The 17,446-nt window shown below is 39.9% G+C and overlaps 2 protein-coding genes across 2 annotated transcripts in view; both read right to left on the bottom strand.

The window, feature by feature from the left end:
* Positions 1-1,118, bottom strand: part of ephb6 (eph receptor B6) — a 37,587-nt gene extending 36,469 nt beyond the window's left edge. The window contains exon 1 of the mRNA XM_079343288.1: positions 1,003-1,118. Coding sequence (XP_079199414.1) covers positions 1,003-1,060 — 58 coding nt within the window. The 5' untranslated portion in view covers positions 1,061-1,118. The remainder of the gene's footprint in view (positions 1-1,002) is intronic.
* Positions 1,119-3,165: 2,047 nt separating this feature from the next.
* On the bottom strand, positions 3,166-12,499 carry slc2a3b (solute carrier family 2 member 3b). The gene is made up of 11 exons (XM_079344769.1): positions 12,427-12,499; positions 12,133-12,276; positions 8,876-8,980; positions 8,275-8,435; positions 7,633-7,873; positions 7,278-7,440; positions 6,937-7,124; positions 5,789-5,893; positions 5,593-5,694; positions 5,263-5,466; positions 3,166-5,172 (listed from the first exon to the last, which is right to left on the bottom strand). The coding sequence occupies exons 2-11, from the start codon at positions 12,154-12,156 to the stop codon at positions 4,912-4,914; spliced, it is 1,554 nt and encodes a 517-aa protein (XP_079200895.1). The 5' UTR covers positions 12,157-12,276; positions 12,427-12,499; the 3' UTR covers positions 3,166-4,911.
* Between the last annotated feature and the right edge of the window lie 4,947 nt (positions 12,500-17,446).

The raw sequence follows: 17,446 nt of genomic DNA, 5'->3' as shown, positions 1-17,446 counted from the left end.
CCACTTGACTCCGTGAGTACCGTCAAATATCGACAGACAGTCTGATGCTAGTGTGTTTAGAAAATTAAACGTAGTGTTGGTAGAAAACACTGATGCGGACATTCTTCTTTTTTTTTTTTAAACATTACATTCAGCGCTTGCCCCACAATGCTCGAGTGCATTTGAGGACGTATCGGCTGCAGACCAACGCCGGTATCGTTATCAGTATCGACACTGATGTGGGTGTCAGTATCAGATCAACTCTATTACTATTTCCACTCATATAGAAAGAGGGAAGAGCACAGGGCTGGAGACACTTCATTTAAGAGACACTGAAACCACTGAAGAAAGAGCGGTTGTGGGGGTCTCTGGCTGTCACATCCGTAAGATCGTGAGTGACATGAGGGCCAGGAGGGTTGCCAAATAAATATAGGCAAACAGAAAAGGGTTATGCAACTTATTATTCATTTGTCTCAGGCCCTTATTTCCATATTCTTTTGTTTGCCAGAGCTTGTTAGGCCGCAGCACGCACCTGGCACTTCCAAGCCAACAGAGTCCCATCTGATGTGCAGCACACAGGCATCATCAACACACACACACACACACACACACACACACACACAAAGACACACACACACACACACAAACATCAAACACAACACAAAGAACACAACACAAACACAAGGCTGTGTTTTCAAAGGGAGAAAGGTGGTAAATATGCAGCGATCACAAGCTGGAGGTGCAGCCTGCAAAAGTTTGGAACAAATCAGAGTTTTTCAAGGTGTCTCTGCTGCCATAAGCCAAAGTTTCACACATTATTTAGTGTCCAGCATTCCCAGAGAGCCACATTATTACAGGGCTAAGAAGCATACCAAGAGTCCATCCTTTACTTGTGGGCTCATTACAGGCACATGATGTGATGGGAGCGCTGTCCCACACATGCACACACACACACACACACACACACACACACACATTCACAGTCCTAGTGTTCATGTGAATAGTAAAAAGTTTCGTCCTTACCGTCCTCAGCTGAATTAGGCTGGAAAAACAGACAGAGAGACAGTAAGACACTCCACATCTCCACTACAGAATGACACTGACAGAGAGAAAGAGGGAGGGAGAGAGCATGAAAGAGGGAGATAGAGTGAGTGTGTGTGAACGTGCGAGAGAGAGAGGGAGAGGGGGGCGAGAGAGGGGGTGGAGTCTGTTTGCTCCCTTTATGAGACAGGGAGAGAGAGAGAGCTAAAGAGAGTGGGGATGGGGGGTGGATGAATGAATGGATGAGGGAAGGAGAAAAATATTTACAGAGCAGCACACACAACAAGTACACTGCCAACCGAGGAAGTCAACAAAACACTGTTGTCACAGCAACAGGGGAGAGGAAGAAATCAGGAGAGGGAGAGTGGGAGAACGATTTTTATTTTTTATTTGAGAAAAACAAAGAGAGACAGAAGGATAAATTTACTGAACAAGACAAGAGTGACAGAAGGAGAAGGAGGTGGGAAGATTAACAAACAAGTGTGCCTTGTGATTCAAACAGCTGTCTAGACATGCCTAACAACAGCATTTCCCGCTCTCCTCTAATTCCTCACACACATTTGTTGAAGGCTGTCTGGCACAAAACTGTGGCATCATTCACATCTGTGCTAACTTGCATTTACAAGCTGTGGCACGTGAGAGTGGCCAGCTTCCTGGGGGTTTTTTTGCTCATCACTCTTAGCGCTACCTTATATAGAAAATTAGTTCAAACACACTTTTAGATGTTCTCCATCTTTAATGTGGTTTGAACCGACTCTACATCCTAACACCCCCCCCCCCCCCCCCCCCCACACACACACACACACACACCACCACCACCACAACTTCCTCCTCCTACCTCCCCTCGCTGTCTTTCAGACAAACTCCTCGCCACACAGCATTGCTCATCCAGACAACATCTAGACAAGCAGCAGTATACACACACATTTGCAAACTCACAGAGCTGAAAAGCCATCTAGCCCATGCACGCCACTCGCTGGTCGGAGCGCACTACTGCATGTTGTTGATGGGCTTCATGCCCCAGTTCACTGCCATGAAGAAGACCTCAGTAGACGCTTGGGGAGAGATGTTGCAGCCTCTTGGCTTGGCATGGTTGTGAAATGGCCCCATTCCCATCCAGCCGGGGGACCTTTAACCCAGGGCCCGTAGCTCTGAGGGGTAAAATTAAGAGGGGAGTGGATTATGGTCCTTGAGTCATTAAGAATGCAATTAAAACTTTTCAGATTTTTGTTCAGTAAGAATTTATTCACTGTGTCAGCGTGAAAGACAAACAGGCCAACCCCATAAGTACGTGTCATTTTAAAGTTACCCTGAGTCAGCCTACCTTTGATATGTAAGTTACATTTAGTAAAACTTTTCAAATCTTAACTCAGATCAAATAAAGAAATTGTATTTTGGGGATTAACACTTGCTTGATGTTGCCGTCCTCATATCATTTTTTTTTTTTTTTGAGTCCATATAACCCAGCGATATTATATTTAATTATTTATCCACGGGAACTGCTTTTAGCATTTTTTGCATTTTTTTCAGGACGAATTAGGTGAAGAAAAAAAAAGCTTGTGTCATGAAACTACTTCCTGTTTATGTCTGCCAAAGCATAAAGGGAAATTAAGTGTATGACTATTAAATACTAGAAAAATGAACCAAAATCGTAAACATGGGGGTCACATAATACTTTCGTCACAAGCTTTTTCATTTCTACTGTGAAAAAATATGGTATCCCCACTGTTGTATATTTTGAGTTTCAGACAGAAAATGTGTCCAATGAACCAAATTGAAACAATACCTCAATACATGAATTCAGTTCATTCAAGTTAAATTAGGTTAATTTAACAATAAGTCGATTTTTGTAAGTTGTGGAACAATTTAATTAAATGTGGTTTCTATTGAGAACTGTTTAGCAGCAGCCATAGACAATAGTTACTCTTTCCAACTCATGGCTTTATTTCAGTTTTTCAAAGTGATGTTTGGCTCAACAGTATGTTACCGCTCAGCTGAGGTTATGCTACAAAGCGGAAGTGGGAACCCAAGCAAATACCAGACAAATCTCTCACTTTCAGTCTCGCACAGACTGCACTTATATGTAATGGTGACAGGAAGGTAGAAAATAAAAAGCATGCTGATAATTAAGATCACACATTCCCATAAAAGGTGGCACATTTTATTTCCTTTTTCAGTTTTCAAAGCAAGCATCATTTGTGTTATTACAGCAGGTGAACATAAAACATAATAATACAAAACAGTAAAGGCCTCAGGAACAGGTTGTGTCACATCTCAATTACCTGAGATGTTACACAAGCTGCCTACTGCATCATAACAGAAGCTCCTGAGTTGAAAAAAAATCTGAATACAAAGATGTAACATAGACGAAAAGGTATAATACGACACAAATGACTGAAACAACGCACACACCTGAACACAGTATATTTACAAGTAGCACACAGCAACATATAACATAAGCAATCATTTAAAAGAAGTCAGACTGCAAAAGTGCAAATGAAAACACACTGCTAAGTTTGAACATTGAAAAGTGCTTCCTTATGAGGGTGTGAATGTCAACAACAAGAGGAAGATGTCCAAACACTGACGTAAACTGTGCTGTAACAGTTGATCATAATGCAGTAAATGGAGATTGTACAATATATACAGATGATTCAGATAATTAGAAACAAAATGTACGAAAAGGCATTTTTGTGCGTTATCCATCAAAGAAAATACAATTCATTTAGTGTTATTAGTCATCATGTCCATTCCATTTAGCAAGTATCTCTAAACTGCTTTTGCGTGTATTTATCAGTAGACTTGAATGTGTGTCAATACAGTCCTCAAACAACTGTTAAACATGGGCAAACACTTTTGATTTGATGTAAAATTATGATATAGATTATTATAAGATATTTTATTTCATGAAAGTTACTGCTTTGTACCAATTTCAAAACAGGTTCAAGTTTAGGGATGAATGAATGCATTTTCTTTTTTCATGTAATGTACTGATGTAAAGTACAGGAGAGCACAAGTGACCACCTGAGTTTCTTTATCCAACAGCTGTAAATGGTCCTATACAGTAGAAGGCATTCTGGCTTTACCCTGTAACAAACTCATCAAAAACAAGAGGTTAGGTTGTGTCTTTTAGAGTAGAAAGTACATCGCAATACGTTGTTAAGGCTGGGCAGTGCTAGACTTCACATACATCAAAAACAAACACAAGCACCCAATTCTCTCAGGGGACGCTGAGTCACACTTGAGAATAAATATTTGTCCTGTTGTACATGCTTCAATATATTTATGTAAAATAGGCAGCAGCTTCTCCATGTTTTTGTTGTCTTCTTAAGGCAACATGTTTCCTTAACACTCAGAAGAAGGGCACATCAGACAGGCACAAAGGACAGCAAGTCAGTCTTTTTTTTTTTTTTTTTTTGGGTCAACCGGCCGAGGCTCCAAAACCGGCTTTTCAGGCTTGACCTCAATACATAAAACCCCCTAAATCCTGCAACCTTTAAATACTGGGGGTAGTTGAGGACCTGGGACTTAACACTGAACATATGTTGATCCTCTTATATGGCAATATGCATGGAGTTGGCCCTGGGAATGGCAACAAATATTAAGTACAAGTAATTCAGTTAAGTTTGACCCGGGTTTTAAGCAGGACTACAGAGAATTCTGACAATTTTTTAAGCATTTTGTGACAGGGCAACCATAAAAGACACTCAATGTAATTTTTAAAAGTGCTCTAAAACATATATTTAATATTAAATCTTATTTCTGTGTTAAAACGCTGAGTCGGCCATATCTAAACACACAACGCTTCTCTTGTTACAAAATATAACTCCTTATAATATCTATATGCTTGGACCCTCTTCTCTGTGTCAGACACTAAGTTTTCCTCCTCTCTCATGGCCTCTCTGGAGGAAGATCCACCATGGGAACCTTTTCTGTGGGAGACATGGGGGGAGGTTCTTTGTTCTCTGGCAGGCTGACCGCCATAGCTTCAGGGTCCAGAGATGTTGAGGGTTTGTCAGCACTTGAAGCGAATCCCTGAGCGATGTCATCAAAGGTCCTTCCCTTGGTCTCAGGCACTCGCAGGAAGGTAAAGATGAAGAACAGGATGAGAAGGACCATGAAGATTATGAAGACATAAGGACCACACAGTTCCTGAGAGAATAAGAGAAGGATATTTGTTAGTTATGAAAACTTCAAACTGTTTGTACTTCAGATGATGTTTTAGTGAAAATGCCTTCATACCTCGAGTTTCGGGAACCCCAGTCCCACCAGGAAGTTAGCAGTCCAGTTTGAGAAACCAGAGACGGCCATTGCGGCAGGTCTGGGCCCCTGGGAGAAAAGCTCTGCAACAATGAACCATGGGATGGGACCTGGACCCATCTCAAAACTGGCAACAAAGCCGAACACAGCCACTATGGCCAAGTAGCTCAAAGCCGGAGTTGCCTTCTGCTCAGAGAGAAAAACAAAAGATTAAGGATGTAATGAGGCAGAAATTGGGACACTTTTCATTCTGATGAAAAAAAAACAAAAAAAAACTTGCAGGCCGAGACGAATCATTCAACCATGACTCACCACCAAAGAAAGCGAGATGGTCATGAGTAGGGCAGATATAGCCATTCCAGCCAAGCCAATCAGGTGCAAGGTCCTTCTGCCTGCCCGTTCCACCAGGAAAAGCTGGAGTCCAAACAACAAAAGATGTATTAATAATCACATCATTTTAAAAAACTGCTTCGTAATGAGACACAGAAACACGTTTTCAGCCACTTACAGAGACAACAGTAAACACAGTGTTTACAACTCCAGCTCCTATGGTAGCATAGATGGGTTGAGTAACACCAGCAGTTTCAAAAATGCTTGTAGAGTAGTAAAAGACCTGAAAAGGGAGAACATGAGAGATTACTCATCTGAAAGAAATGTGTTTAACATGACATGACAATGACCCTGAGTAAAGGATTTGTTGCTTTGAGGCGAAACAACAAGCTTTTAACTAAGAACTCTCTGCAACTGACTTTAAGAGCTGACGCTAACATGTTGGCAGACCATAACAATATTTCTGGTTGTGTGTATGTCCAGCTGGTTAATCAAGTCTGGTATTTGCTCTCTTTAATTTTTGCTTCGTTTGCCACCAACTCCTAACAGAATTATGACAGAAAAAAGCTCAATGCTCCACTATGTTTGCTAGCTCGTTACTAGTTTCTGTGTTTGCTTACTACTAACTAAGTATGCCTGTCTTTGGTTTAGTTCTGGTTTGGTGGTGTACAGTAGATATTCAGGGTTCTTTAGCTAACTCATAGATTGTGTAAACCTGTTGCCTATCAAAGAGATGAGAGAAAATTAGAGCAGTTCTCTATTTTTGTTTCAGGCTGTGGGCCATGGAAATGTAAAGGCTACCCCAAAGAAGCTAACTTGCTCTGTATTGTAGAAATGTGACACAGCTTTTTAACCCTTTGAAATATTTACACAAAAGAAACTTCCACAAGTTGCTTCATGTATAAGATGCTGTGTTGGTCATTTGTAGTCTATAGCTCATGAATGTTAGTGTCGCTGTCAGGGTTCAATCGATAGTACAGCCTTTAGCTGCAAGCAGCAAACAGCTTAACTTTGATGATCAGGTCAGACACAGCAACAGCCAACCCATTTAGTCAGTCGGGTTACATGACCTCATTAACCAAACACCTATTACATACCACTGTGTTGTCTCTTTCCATTGACCCTCCGTGGCCTAATTTATTCCACTCAATCTAACACTGCCCGAAGGGATGCTCTTGTCGTGTGCTTGTCACAAACATTTGTATCCTTGCAGTAAATGCTCCTTTAAAGATTTATGAGATCACAAGTGGCCTGATCTCTTCATGTGGACTGACACTTGTTAATTACATTGCAAACACTGCTCTTTTATTTTTAATTTTAACTCACAGCGTTGATGCCAGACAGCTGCTGAGAGAGCTGCAGGACAATGGCGATAATGATGGGCTGACGATAGTTTGGAGAGCGGAAAAGTTCAAAGATGGTCACTTTCTTTTCCATGGCCATCTTCATCCCTTCCTCCTTCATCTCTTGAAGGTCCTCACTCACATCCTCACAGCCCCGCAGACGCACAAGTGCTGCAAGGAGACAGGATTCATAAATAGCATAAATGCTGTAAATATTACCTAACAAAAAGCTTTATGGGACTATTTCCTTTAAAACAAGTCTTTTTTTGATTTAGTCACCTTCAAAAGTGATATAACTGTCTTGTTGATATATTGTAAACTAACCTTTTCTTGCCTCTTCCTCCTTGTTGAGGACGATGAGCAGGTAGCGGGGGCTTTCAGGGCAGAAGGGCAGCATGATGGTCTGCAGAATGGCAGGCAGGATGGTCAGAGCAAGCAGCAGCGGCCACAGAGTGTCTGAGCCGAGCAGAAACTCCAGACCGAAGATCTAAAAAACAAAGAGAACAACTGAGCAAATAATGTAGGTCTGATTTACCTTGTTTTTCAAACAAACACTACCACAGAGGTGCACATTAGTAAGGGCTGTTTATTTCTAAAAAAAATAAATAAATCACAGCTCTTCTCCTGTAAACTTTTTTATCATTTATTAGAAATGTATGAGGTTTTTCTCTGCTAATACCTGTGACACCAGGATGCCAATGACTACACCCAGCTGATGCAGTGTGCCAAAGGCTCCTCTGACGGCTGTGGGGGTGATCTCGCCAACATACATGGGGGTCAGGCCGGTGCAAAGACCGCAGAACACACCGATGATCAACCGACCAATAATGACGACCTCAAAAGATTGACTCACAACCGACAGTCCCATCAAACTTCCGCCAATGATAGCCAGGATGTTAGCAAGTAGCATGGATTTACGTCTAGAGAGGAGACACAACAAAAGGTTTGTGAAAGAAAAGACAACTATAAGACTTGGATAATCTTCTGAGGGGAATGAGCAGTGCAAATAATTGTCTCTTTTACCAATTAACCTTCAGATTATTTCTCAATAGCTTTGTGAGATACTAAAATAGTGTCCATTATTCTTAGTTGGCATCAATATAATGTTTTTACCATAACAAACGTTACCTTATTTCCCAAGTTACTGAAACATGTTCAGTCTTTGACTAATCAGTAGTAAACCAAATAAAGAGCGTAACCTTACATTCCGATAAGAGATGTGTTAAATTATCCTTAAAAGCATTTAGTTTCTTTGCTTTCTACTATCATGCGTCAAAGCATTTAACTTTACCACCAGTATTTTACTTTTTAATGTTCTTACCTGCCAAATTTGGTGACCATTACTCCAACAGAGAAAGACCCAATCATTCCTCCCACACTAAAGATTGCAACAGCAAAGCTCCACAATATGGTGTTTGTTCCTGGGCTAAAAGGTTCCCCGTACCGCTCCATAGACACATTCTGGAAAAACCTACGTAGTTTCTGTAAAGGCAAAAACAAGAGTGGTTTATAACAAAAATAAATCATATAAGGTTTAGTAATGTAGTTATTACAGAACTTTTACATCATGTGTTTTGAGGAACTCCTGTCACAGCCACATGGGGGCGGTATAGCTGTTGGCACCTGCATAGGTGCTCACAAAAAAGTCTACAGAAAAACTGTCATCTCAGGCATTTTAATACCAAGCCACAGAACTACAAATGATTGGTGTTCAAATTATTCAGAATTTCAGAGAAAAACAGGATTATAATTATCAGAAAAATAGCAGAAAATGTAGTTTTGCAGTTCTTATTAATCCAGGATTTATGCCCACCCCTTTAAAGGTTTTCCAAAGTCAATGAGCAATAAAACATTAAAAATCAGTAACAAACATGCATGTTTCAAACAAACACACCCATTCACACACACGCATGCAAACACACCTGCTCTGGTGCATTGATGACACCGGTGTTGTAGCCAAACTGCAGCGAGCCAATGACTGCAGTGGATACACAGTATAGCAGGTAAACTGTCAACTTCTTCTTTGGCTGTTTGGAAACACAATCACAGAGTTTTGGTGAATTCAAACAATGAGTGGATGGGGTTTTGTGTACAATCATGCTTCAGTGTGTGCGCTGGATATGGCCTGTTGCTGGCTCTACAAAGCTCCTGTTGTTTATAGTGACACTGGTAACTCCACACAATGAGCCTCTCTATATCTGCCCTCCCTCCCTGTTTTCAGCTATCTGCATCACTGCTGTGAGCGGGCTAGGTGTTACAACACCACTCTGGCTCTGTGATTTGCAGCTCTGAGGTATTTTGCAGCTAAGGAGCTAAAGACACACTGAGAGAATAAGACTGAATCCTATTGTGAGTGTTTTTCCCTGCTGGTCTCAGAATTAAAGTTGGCTTAGCTCATAACAAGCTAATACAGTCGACATTAATCTGTTACACGCAGGGCCTGCAGGGGGGGGACTTGCAATATGTAAAAGTATCCAACCAGGCAGAACTGAAGTGAAAAATTGGTTTAAATGAGGTTATATGTTCACGCAAACCAAGTGTAGGCTTCTTGCCAAAAATGGAAATCCCCAATCAAAGTTTCACTTTGATTTAGCGGCTAACCCAGTGACTCCGTCACTTTTAAATGTACTATAATATAACAACTTCCTAAGAAGTTTAGTTAAGGTGATTATTTGTATGCAGAGTCCAATGGTCAACGTCTTATATTCAAAAAGGGTGCATTAATGAAGGGTAATCCATTTTTATCGTCCATATTAATCCTTGTGTTGTTGTTTTTAATCTGCCCCTGTCTGAACCCTTACTCTGCTATTCAACTCTAAGACTTAAATAAAAGACTTAATAAATGTTTAGTTTAATATGTTATTACATTTAAGTCAAATCTGAGACAAGAACAATGAGATGTTCCGAGGTCTACATTGTTGCACAGATTAAAGGGCAAACCCCTCAAACATTAGACATTAGGAAACACAAACTCTGCCCCCAGTATAACTATTATATAACCATTTCGATTTACAGACAAGTTTAAAATCATGAGCTCTCAAGAATCAAACTATTTGTTCTTTCCTTCCTTAACAGAGGTCTTAAGGTCTTTATTTACTTTAAAAAGTGTGTTTTAAGTACACGGTATCTAAGGCGGCTCCTATTTGGGTCCATTATAAATAATTACGAGGGTCACATGAGGTAGTGATAATCAAAGACTTCAAATAACCAAATAACAATAGTAGAATATTTTGTCACAAAGAGATAGTGATAATCAGTTGTAATAAGGCCACAGTTCATTTCTAAGAAGGACATCATGGCCTTATCCTGTATGGTGAGGAGTTAAACAAGCTGAACATACTGTTACGTGAACTTTTGTGGTGGACTGACACATTGACGCAGGAAGTGCTGCAAACCTTGATAAAGAGATAATTAAGTGGATATATAGTGCACTGGTAATCAAACAAGTGCTTGATAAAAACAAGAGGAAAGACCATAGAATATAATGAAGAAGGGATCCAACAATCTAGACTGGGTTCACGTTAATTTATTTAATCTGTCCTATGACTGCAGTCCCATTTGTATGAAATCCCAAGATCCCGTCTTATAATGGAACCTGGACTGAGGTGTGGCACATAAATACTCAAGGAGATTAGATGATGAAAAACTCTATGTGGCTGTGTTGTAATGTTATTTATATATATGTGAAATCAACAATTGCATCTGTAGCAACCTGCTGCTGTTGAGTAAGATTGTGACAATGGCATTGCTAAATCCACCTCTTGCTGTAATGCACTGTCTCATAAGGGCTGAATAAGATGCATCATGTGGATGCACAGACAAGAAATCATTCTGGTACATTTGTGTTTGTTTTATTCTTGTGCAGCAGCCAGTCAAGCAAATAATGTGGCTTACTGAAGGTGGTTCTGTGTGTGTAGTAGAAGATACGGTATGGTATAGTGCTTAAACAGCTTATGAGCATTATACCAACACTACTTGTTACTGACAAATCCTTCGAAGTAACGCACAGACAGAAACAGAGTTTAAATTGCTCAAACAATATGAGTGCTCAAACACAAATCCATTAAATTATAAAAAGTCTGTCTGCTTGTTATGGTAATGTGATCCGACTGATAGCTCCAGAACAGCTACTAAAAGAACAGTGTGGTGCGAATCTATGTTACTGCCGTTTCCAGGCTGAATTTAAACCTCTCCTTCTACTCTCTTAATGTGCTGATTTGCTGTTCATGTCCCGTTTGTCATTTAAAACATAGAAACATGTATGTTTTGTTTTCAAACAAAATGCAGTTTATGTATTTCTAGAGGGACTCAGCCCTTTTCTTTAACATGTAACTTCCATATTTACCTTTTATAGAACTTTTCTTGTGTCTCTTTGAGGTAAAATTGTCTTGTGCAACACTTTGATCACACATTTCTGCCTCAGTGCAGGAACAACTAATGAATATTTTGGACAACAACAAACAGACATCTTTTGAAGTATATTAAATATGACTTGGTGTGTTGCTTCATTAACACAGCTTTTTGGCGTTAAGAAATCCCTAAGCAAACTCAGTAACAGTTTGCAGTGTGTTTCAAAAGACAACCCACAGGAAAGGGTTTCAAAAGCATGTGGCAAGAGGCAAATTTTCATTCTCGATATCAAATACATAATCAAATTCTCAATTTGACTAATTACACTCCTGATGTAATAATGTTATTCTCACTAGTATGTCTCTTTTACTCTATGCTGTTTTCCTGCTTTAAGACATACAATCTTTGCTTCACCATCTTCCTTCATGGTGTTGCTATTTCCTTATCCCCCCGTCTACGCAGAACACAAATACAAGTAAGCAAGTAAAACATGTTCAAGTTCAAACATGCCATCAAACAGTCTCGTCTCCCATTCTGTCTTTATTAGTCATGTCCTGAAGTGCTCAACTCCTAGTGTCAGCCCCTGCTCTTGCCAGATAGGAAAAATACTGAATAGCCCAACTGACTTCTAAATAAAACACTCATTCATTTGGAGGTGTTAAGCACAAGACGGAAGCTCTGCATAAAATAAGCACTTTGAAAAGAGTGACACCGTTTCCTCAGGAAACAGTGGGAAATATGACAGAAAGAAACACAGCAGGATCATATGTGAAGGGTTTGAACGTTATTCAAAACAGCAGTGAGAGAAGAAAGTAATGTTTATATTTACCTTATCATCTTCCATCCGCTCCATCCTAGCTGCTTGGTAGAAGATTTAGCAGATATATAATAAAAACCAAATATTCAGATGAAACTGATGGGACCTTCAGATTTGAAGCCTCTCAGGTCTGTTAGTCCTTTAGAAGACACACCTCTGTGGGGGGAAAACCAGTAAGATTGCAACCAGGAAAATATAATAAAAACACATGAACAATATCTATTTTATTTATCAGAACAGGTCCTGTAGAATATAATGATACCCTGATTCTAAGTCATACTAAGAAAAACTATAAATCCTACAGACCTGAACTCCGATGTTATAGAGCACTCTAGCAGCTGAAACACTTGACTGAACTTACTGAGAAATGACAGCAAACCCCTCCCTCTGCTTCCGTATTCACCCTCCTCTTCTGCTCTCTCTCCAATTACACATTTTAAAGAAAATGGTGATGCAACTCCCTTCTTTTGGTTTTACATTAAATTACTATTGATGTGCTCATTTTTGGTTGTTCTTCAAAAGCCTCTGAAATTGACGAGGCTTAAAAAACAGAGCTACAGGTGATGCTGTTGAAAAGCTGCACTTTTACCTAAAACATGTTAAATGAGTGTCCTTTTATGTTCAATGATATGACAATACAAGGTAGAATTTGGATGAGACACTTTGAGTTAACATTTGGAGGAAATTGTTTAAACAAACAGCAGAAGTTAATGATGAATACAAACTAAAGTTTGTTTACCGTTACGTGTGCCAGTCTATGTGCTCCTAGTAAACCAGTCTAATCCTCTCTTGTCTGTTACATGCATCCTCACTCCTATATGCTTTTTTTTTTTTTTTTATAATAACTGGTACAACTTCACCGGCACGTCTCAGAACCATACTTGACTATTACTCATTTTTGGAAGCTCCCCTGTGCGTAAAAAGACGCACGTCAAACCTCCCACTCGGTGTCGTAATATATGAGGCAGCGGCGCATGAGTATTTCCGCTCAGCTGCAGCATGGGGACGTGCCCGGGCGGGCGTACAGTACTACGAGAGGAAGAACAAACGACTCCGGTGAAAGGAGTCTCTGTGCAGCTGCTGCTGGCCCGGCGTCTGGCCACCGGAGGCGCGAGAACAAAAGGCTATGTGCACGTAGCTCAGATACAAAGCCTGGTCATGCAGAAATCATGAGACCGGCTCAGTGGGTGGCAAACAAATAGAGAGCCCTCCTAATTCTTCATCAACTATGTCTAATCTCCATAGCCCACATAAATCCCGGTCAGGAATTTCACAGGTTTTCACCAGAAAAACGAGAGGCCCTTTAGGGTCAATTTTAAATCCATTACAGAGCAGCTTCAGATGCTGCTTTGTTTTGATTTTTTACATGTTGAAAGTTTGTGATTGATAGATGTCAGGAAGCCAGACACTTGAATTTGAGCATGGACAAGTTAGCATTTAAAGTTGAATAGATTAGGCTATGTTCCTCTGATTTAATCTTTTTTTTTTATGAGAGGCAAATTAACTTTGAAAGGCCTTTGAGATTGGAAAGCCTGTTTGCACCATTTGGGAAGGAATATATTCAATGCCGATTGTATTTGTTTTCATTGAAACTTTGTTCAGGTACATGTGTGATTCATTTGTTTGTTGAATTCATTTGCTTGTACTCTTCAGTCTTATTATGGGCTCTGATCTGTACTGATTCAATGACTAAAAACTGGGATTTCTGACAGTTATATCTGATGCTTGGGGCGAACACTTTAAGGTTGTTTACTAGGTAACTCAAACAGTTAAATTGAAGCCTGAAGTCAAAGTTGAACTTAAATACCTGTACGCCTGTTTAATATCCTGAATGTAAACATTTAGTCATTAAAACCAGGTGACCGATCATTAATTTATTACTTTATCTATACAATCTTATTTGCTGATCATCTAAATACGGCTTTGATCTGACCTTATATGAAATGGTCATTTTAACTACAGTTTGTTTTACCCTTTTGAACCTTCTGTAACTCACCGGTCTCCACATTTCATCAGAATTATGATGTCTTACATGAAAAGAGTCACACTGAAAGAAACAAACGTCCGTTAAAGCTTTCCAGCTACTTCCCTTTCTGTGCGTAATAGTCTTATTTGGTGCACCGATAATTCATTCAGACATGACAAGAGAGACGAACACTTGAGTAAATCTAAAAAGAGGAACTGAGAGATGAATGACCGGTTCAGGTTACAACACTTTTTGTCGTCCCAAGCAACTTTCTACATCTCTGTCCATCATCCCATCTGGATCTTTTGAGTTGTCTTGAGTGAAACAGATCCTGCAGGTTCCCCTCCAGTGACCTGGACTGGTTGAGTTTATGAACTAAGACATCTGCAAACACATAGAAAGATAGGCAGACAACAAACCACTTTGCGTCTTGGACCTGGAGATGTGCGTGTGGACTGTTGCCAATAAGAAAATAAACATTCATATTAAAAGAAATGTCTGTCACTCAATATATATGCTAATTTAGCTGTCTCTTACTGCAGGCTGGTAACATCCTATAGGAGATAGTCAACAAGGAGTCTTCCTCTTGTTTTTTGTGACTTTTTTCCCCTCTCTCTGTACACACACACTGCTCAAAAAAAAAATAAAGGGAACACTAAAATAACATCCTAGATCTGAAAGAGTGAAGTATTCTTATTAAATACTTTGCTCTTTACATAGTTGAATACGCCGACAACAAAATCACACAAAAATGATAAATGGAAGTCAAGTTAACCAATGGAGGTCTAGATATGGAGTAACACTCAAAATTAAAGCGGAAAAACACACTACAGGCAGATCCAACTTTGATGTAATGTCTTTAAAACAAGTTAAAATGAGGCTCTGTAGTGTGTGTGGCCTCCACATGCCTGTATGACCTCCCTACAACGCCTGGGCATGCTCCTGATGAGGTGGTGGATCATCTCCTGAGGGATCTCCTCCCAGACCTGAACTAAAGCATCCGCCAACTCCTGGACAGTCTGTGGTGCATTGTGGATGGAGCGATACATGATGTCTCTGATGCGCTCAATTGGATTCAGGTCTGGGGAAAAGGCGGGCCAGTCCATAGCATCAATGCCTTCATCTTGCAGGAACTGCTGACACACTCCAGCCACATGAGGTTTAGCATTGTCTTGCATTAGGAGCAACCCAGGGCCAACCACACCGCGTATGGTCTCAAAAGGGGTCTAAGGATCTCATCTCTGCACCTAATGGCAGACAGGCTGCCTCTCGCGAGTACATGGAGGGCTGTACGGCCCCCCCCCCAAAGAAATGCCACCTCACACCATTACCCCGTTCCTCCTTGCACAAAGGCAGAGGTAGCAGTTATGCTGCTGGGTTGTTGTCCTCCTACGGCCTCCTCCATGTCTCCTGATGTACTGGCCTGTCTCCTGGTGCCTCCACACTCTGGACACTATTCTGACAGACACAGCTCGCGTTGATGTGCCATCCTGGACGAGCTGCACAACCTGAGCCACTTGTGTCGGTTGTAGACTCCGTCTCATGCTACCACGAGAGTGAAAGCACTGCTAGCATTCAAAAGTGACCAAAACATCAGCCAGAAAGCAACAGAACTGAGAAGTGGTCTGGGGTCACCACCTGCAGAACCACTCCTTTATTGGAGGTGTCTTGCTAATTGCCTATAATTTCCACCTGTTGTCTATTCCATTTGCACAACAGCATGTGAAATTGATGGTTAATCAGTGTCGCTTCCTAAGTGGAGAGTTTGATTTCACAGAAGTGTGATTGACTTGGAATTACATTATGTTGTTTAAGTGTTCCCTTTATTTTTTTGAGCAGTGTATATAGGCTACCTGATTTATAAAAGAAAATGTGTTTGTAAAACAATTCTGTTTCCACTCTTCATTAAGTCTTTACAATTAGGTCTGGCTTTTACTACATTGAACACAACATGAAAACAGTGAAGTCATGCTTAAATATCTAAAATGTTTCTTCTTTAGGTTTAAAAGCCAAGTTTGACTCTTTCAAATGTGGTGCAGCAGTACCATCTTGTGTTTAGTGTTGGCCACTGACTCATGTTGACACACTAACCTTGAAAAAGAAAACTCTCATACTCCATTTTCATGTAGTCACAAACATATCAAAGTTGTTTTTAATGTGATATTTATCTCTCTATTTGTGTGATTCAAGGTTTTTTTTTCTTTTACTCACAGCTGAGATAGACTGTTAACAACAAGCTGAACCTGAGGAGTATTTTATGTGATCCTCAAATCAACAAAGAAAATGAGAACACACCCTCTCTGGCAAGTCTGGACAGACTGAAAGAGGATGATAATAATCACATAAAGGTTGTGACTGTGCAATGATGATGGGTGTGCAAATATTTGGCCATTGTATAAAACCGCAACACGATGCAACTCAATAAATCAAGACTACCCGTCACTTGTAATAACCTACAAGGTCAACTTAAATTTCTTTCTGAAGCAATTCTAAAATATGCAACAACATGAAACAAGCACAAATATTTAAGGAATGTGCCTTACTGATACTGTGTTAAAATCATATCAAGAGATGTTTTTTTAAATTGAAGCAAACACTGATGCTACAACAGTGACACAAGTACATTTTCTTGGGTGAAGTTTATCTAAACTACTATTTGTAAGATTTTCAGTTAATTCTGAAGTTTTTGAAACATATAAATGAAGGGATTAATTTTTCTTTTTCTGTCACCTCCTTAACTTTCTACTTACATTACAAAAATATCAAAAGGACAAAGTTAGATAAATCCAACTCAGACTAATATCAGTTAAGTGGTGTGAAGTTGCAGAATACATCACTAAAATCCTACCAAAACTGCAAAACCATCAGAGACACATCAAACAGTCAGATGTCGGCTCAAAATATGCTTACAAACTGAAAATCAACACTTTATCTCAGCAATGCCCAGGCAACATTTTGTCAAAAGCGTACGTCGGAGATATTGTGCCACCATGTGGTAAACATTTAGTATTGCATAAAAAAAGGCATTATGTTTTTGTAACAACACTGCCACCCTCTGGATAATCTGTTTTACCAATGTCATCCTCAGGGGCATTTCAGAGAAGACTCAGTTTACACTGTTTTAGAATACTATGTACATCTCTGCAGTAGTTAGTAAGGTTTTTTTTTTTTTACATCCACTCCAACAACAAGTTTGCAGATCTGTATGATTTCCCACATTATCCTTTGCCCTGCTTGCAATTGTGATATGACCTTCAACAGTCTAACCTAATGTAGCAGCCAAACTAAAACTGTGCTCCAGATTGACTATAATGAGTTAACCATGTGTGGTTTGGAAAAAGGCCTCGTGACAAAGTAATG

This window comes from Symphodus melops (assembly GCF_947650265.1).
Source record: "Symphodus melops genome assembly, chromosome: 5".
Classification (NCBI taxonomy): domain Eukaryota; kingdom Metazoa; phylum Chordata; class Actinopteri; order Labriformes; family Labridae; genus Symphodus; species Symphodus melops.
Note: the sequence above shows the minus strand (reverse complement) of the source record. Positions and strands in the feature narration are given on the sequence as shown.

What these genes read in the sequence shown, in the direction of transcription:
- slc2a3b (XM_079344769.1), bottom strand. Translation starts at nt 12,156, where the DNA reads ATGGAGCGGATGGAAGATGATAAG. An exon ending in CTGTGTTTACTGTTGTCTCT is followed by an intron (nt 5,695 to 5,788) that starts GTAAGTGGCTGA and finishes TTTGGACTCCAG; the next exon opens with CTTTTCCTGGTGGAACGGGC. An exon ending in CCATCTCGCTTTCTTTGGTG is followed by an intron (nt 5,467 to 5,592) that starts GTGAGTCATGGT and finishes CTCTCTGAGCAG; the next exon opens with AAGGCAACTCCGGCTTTGAG.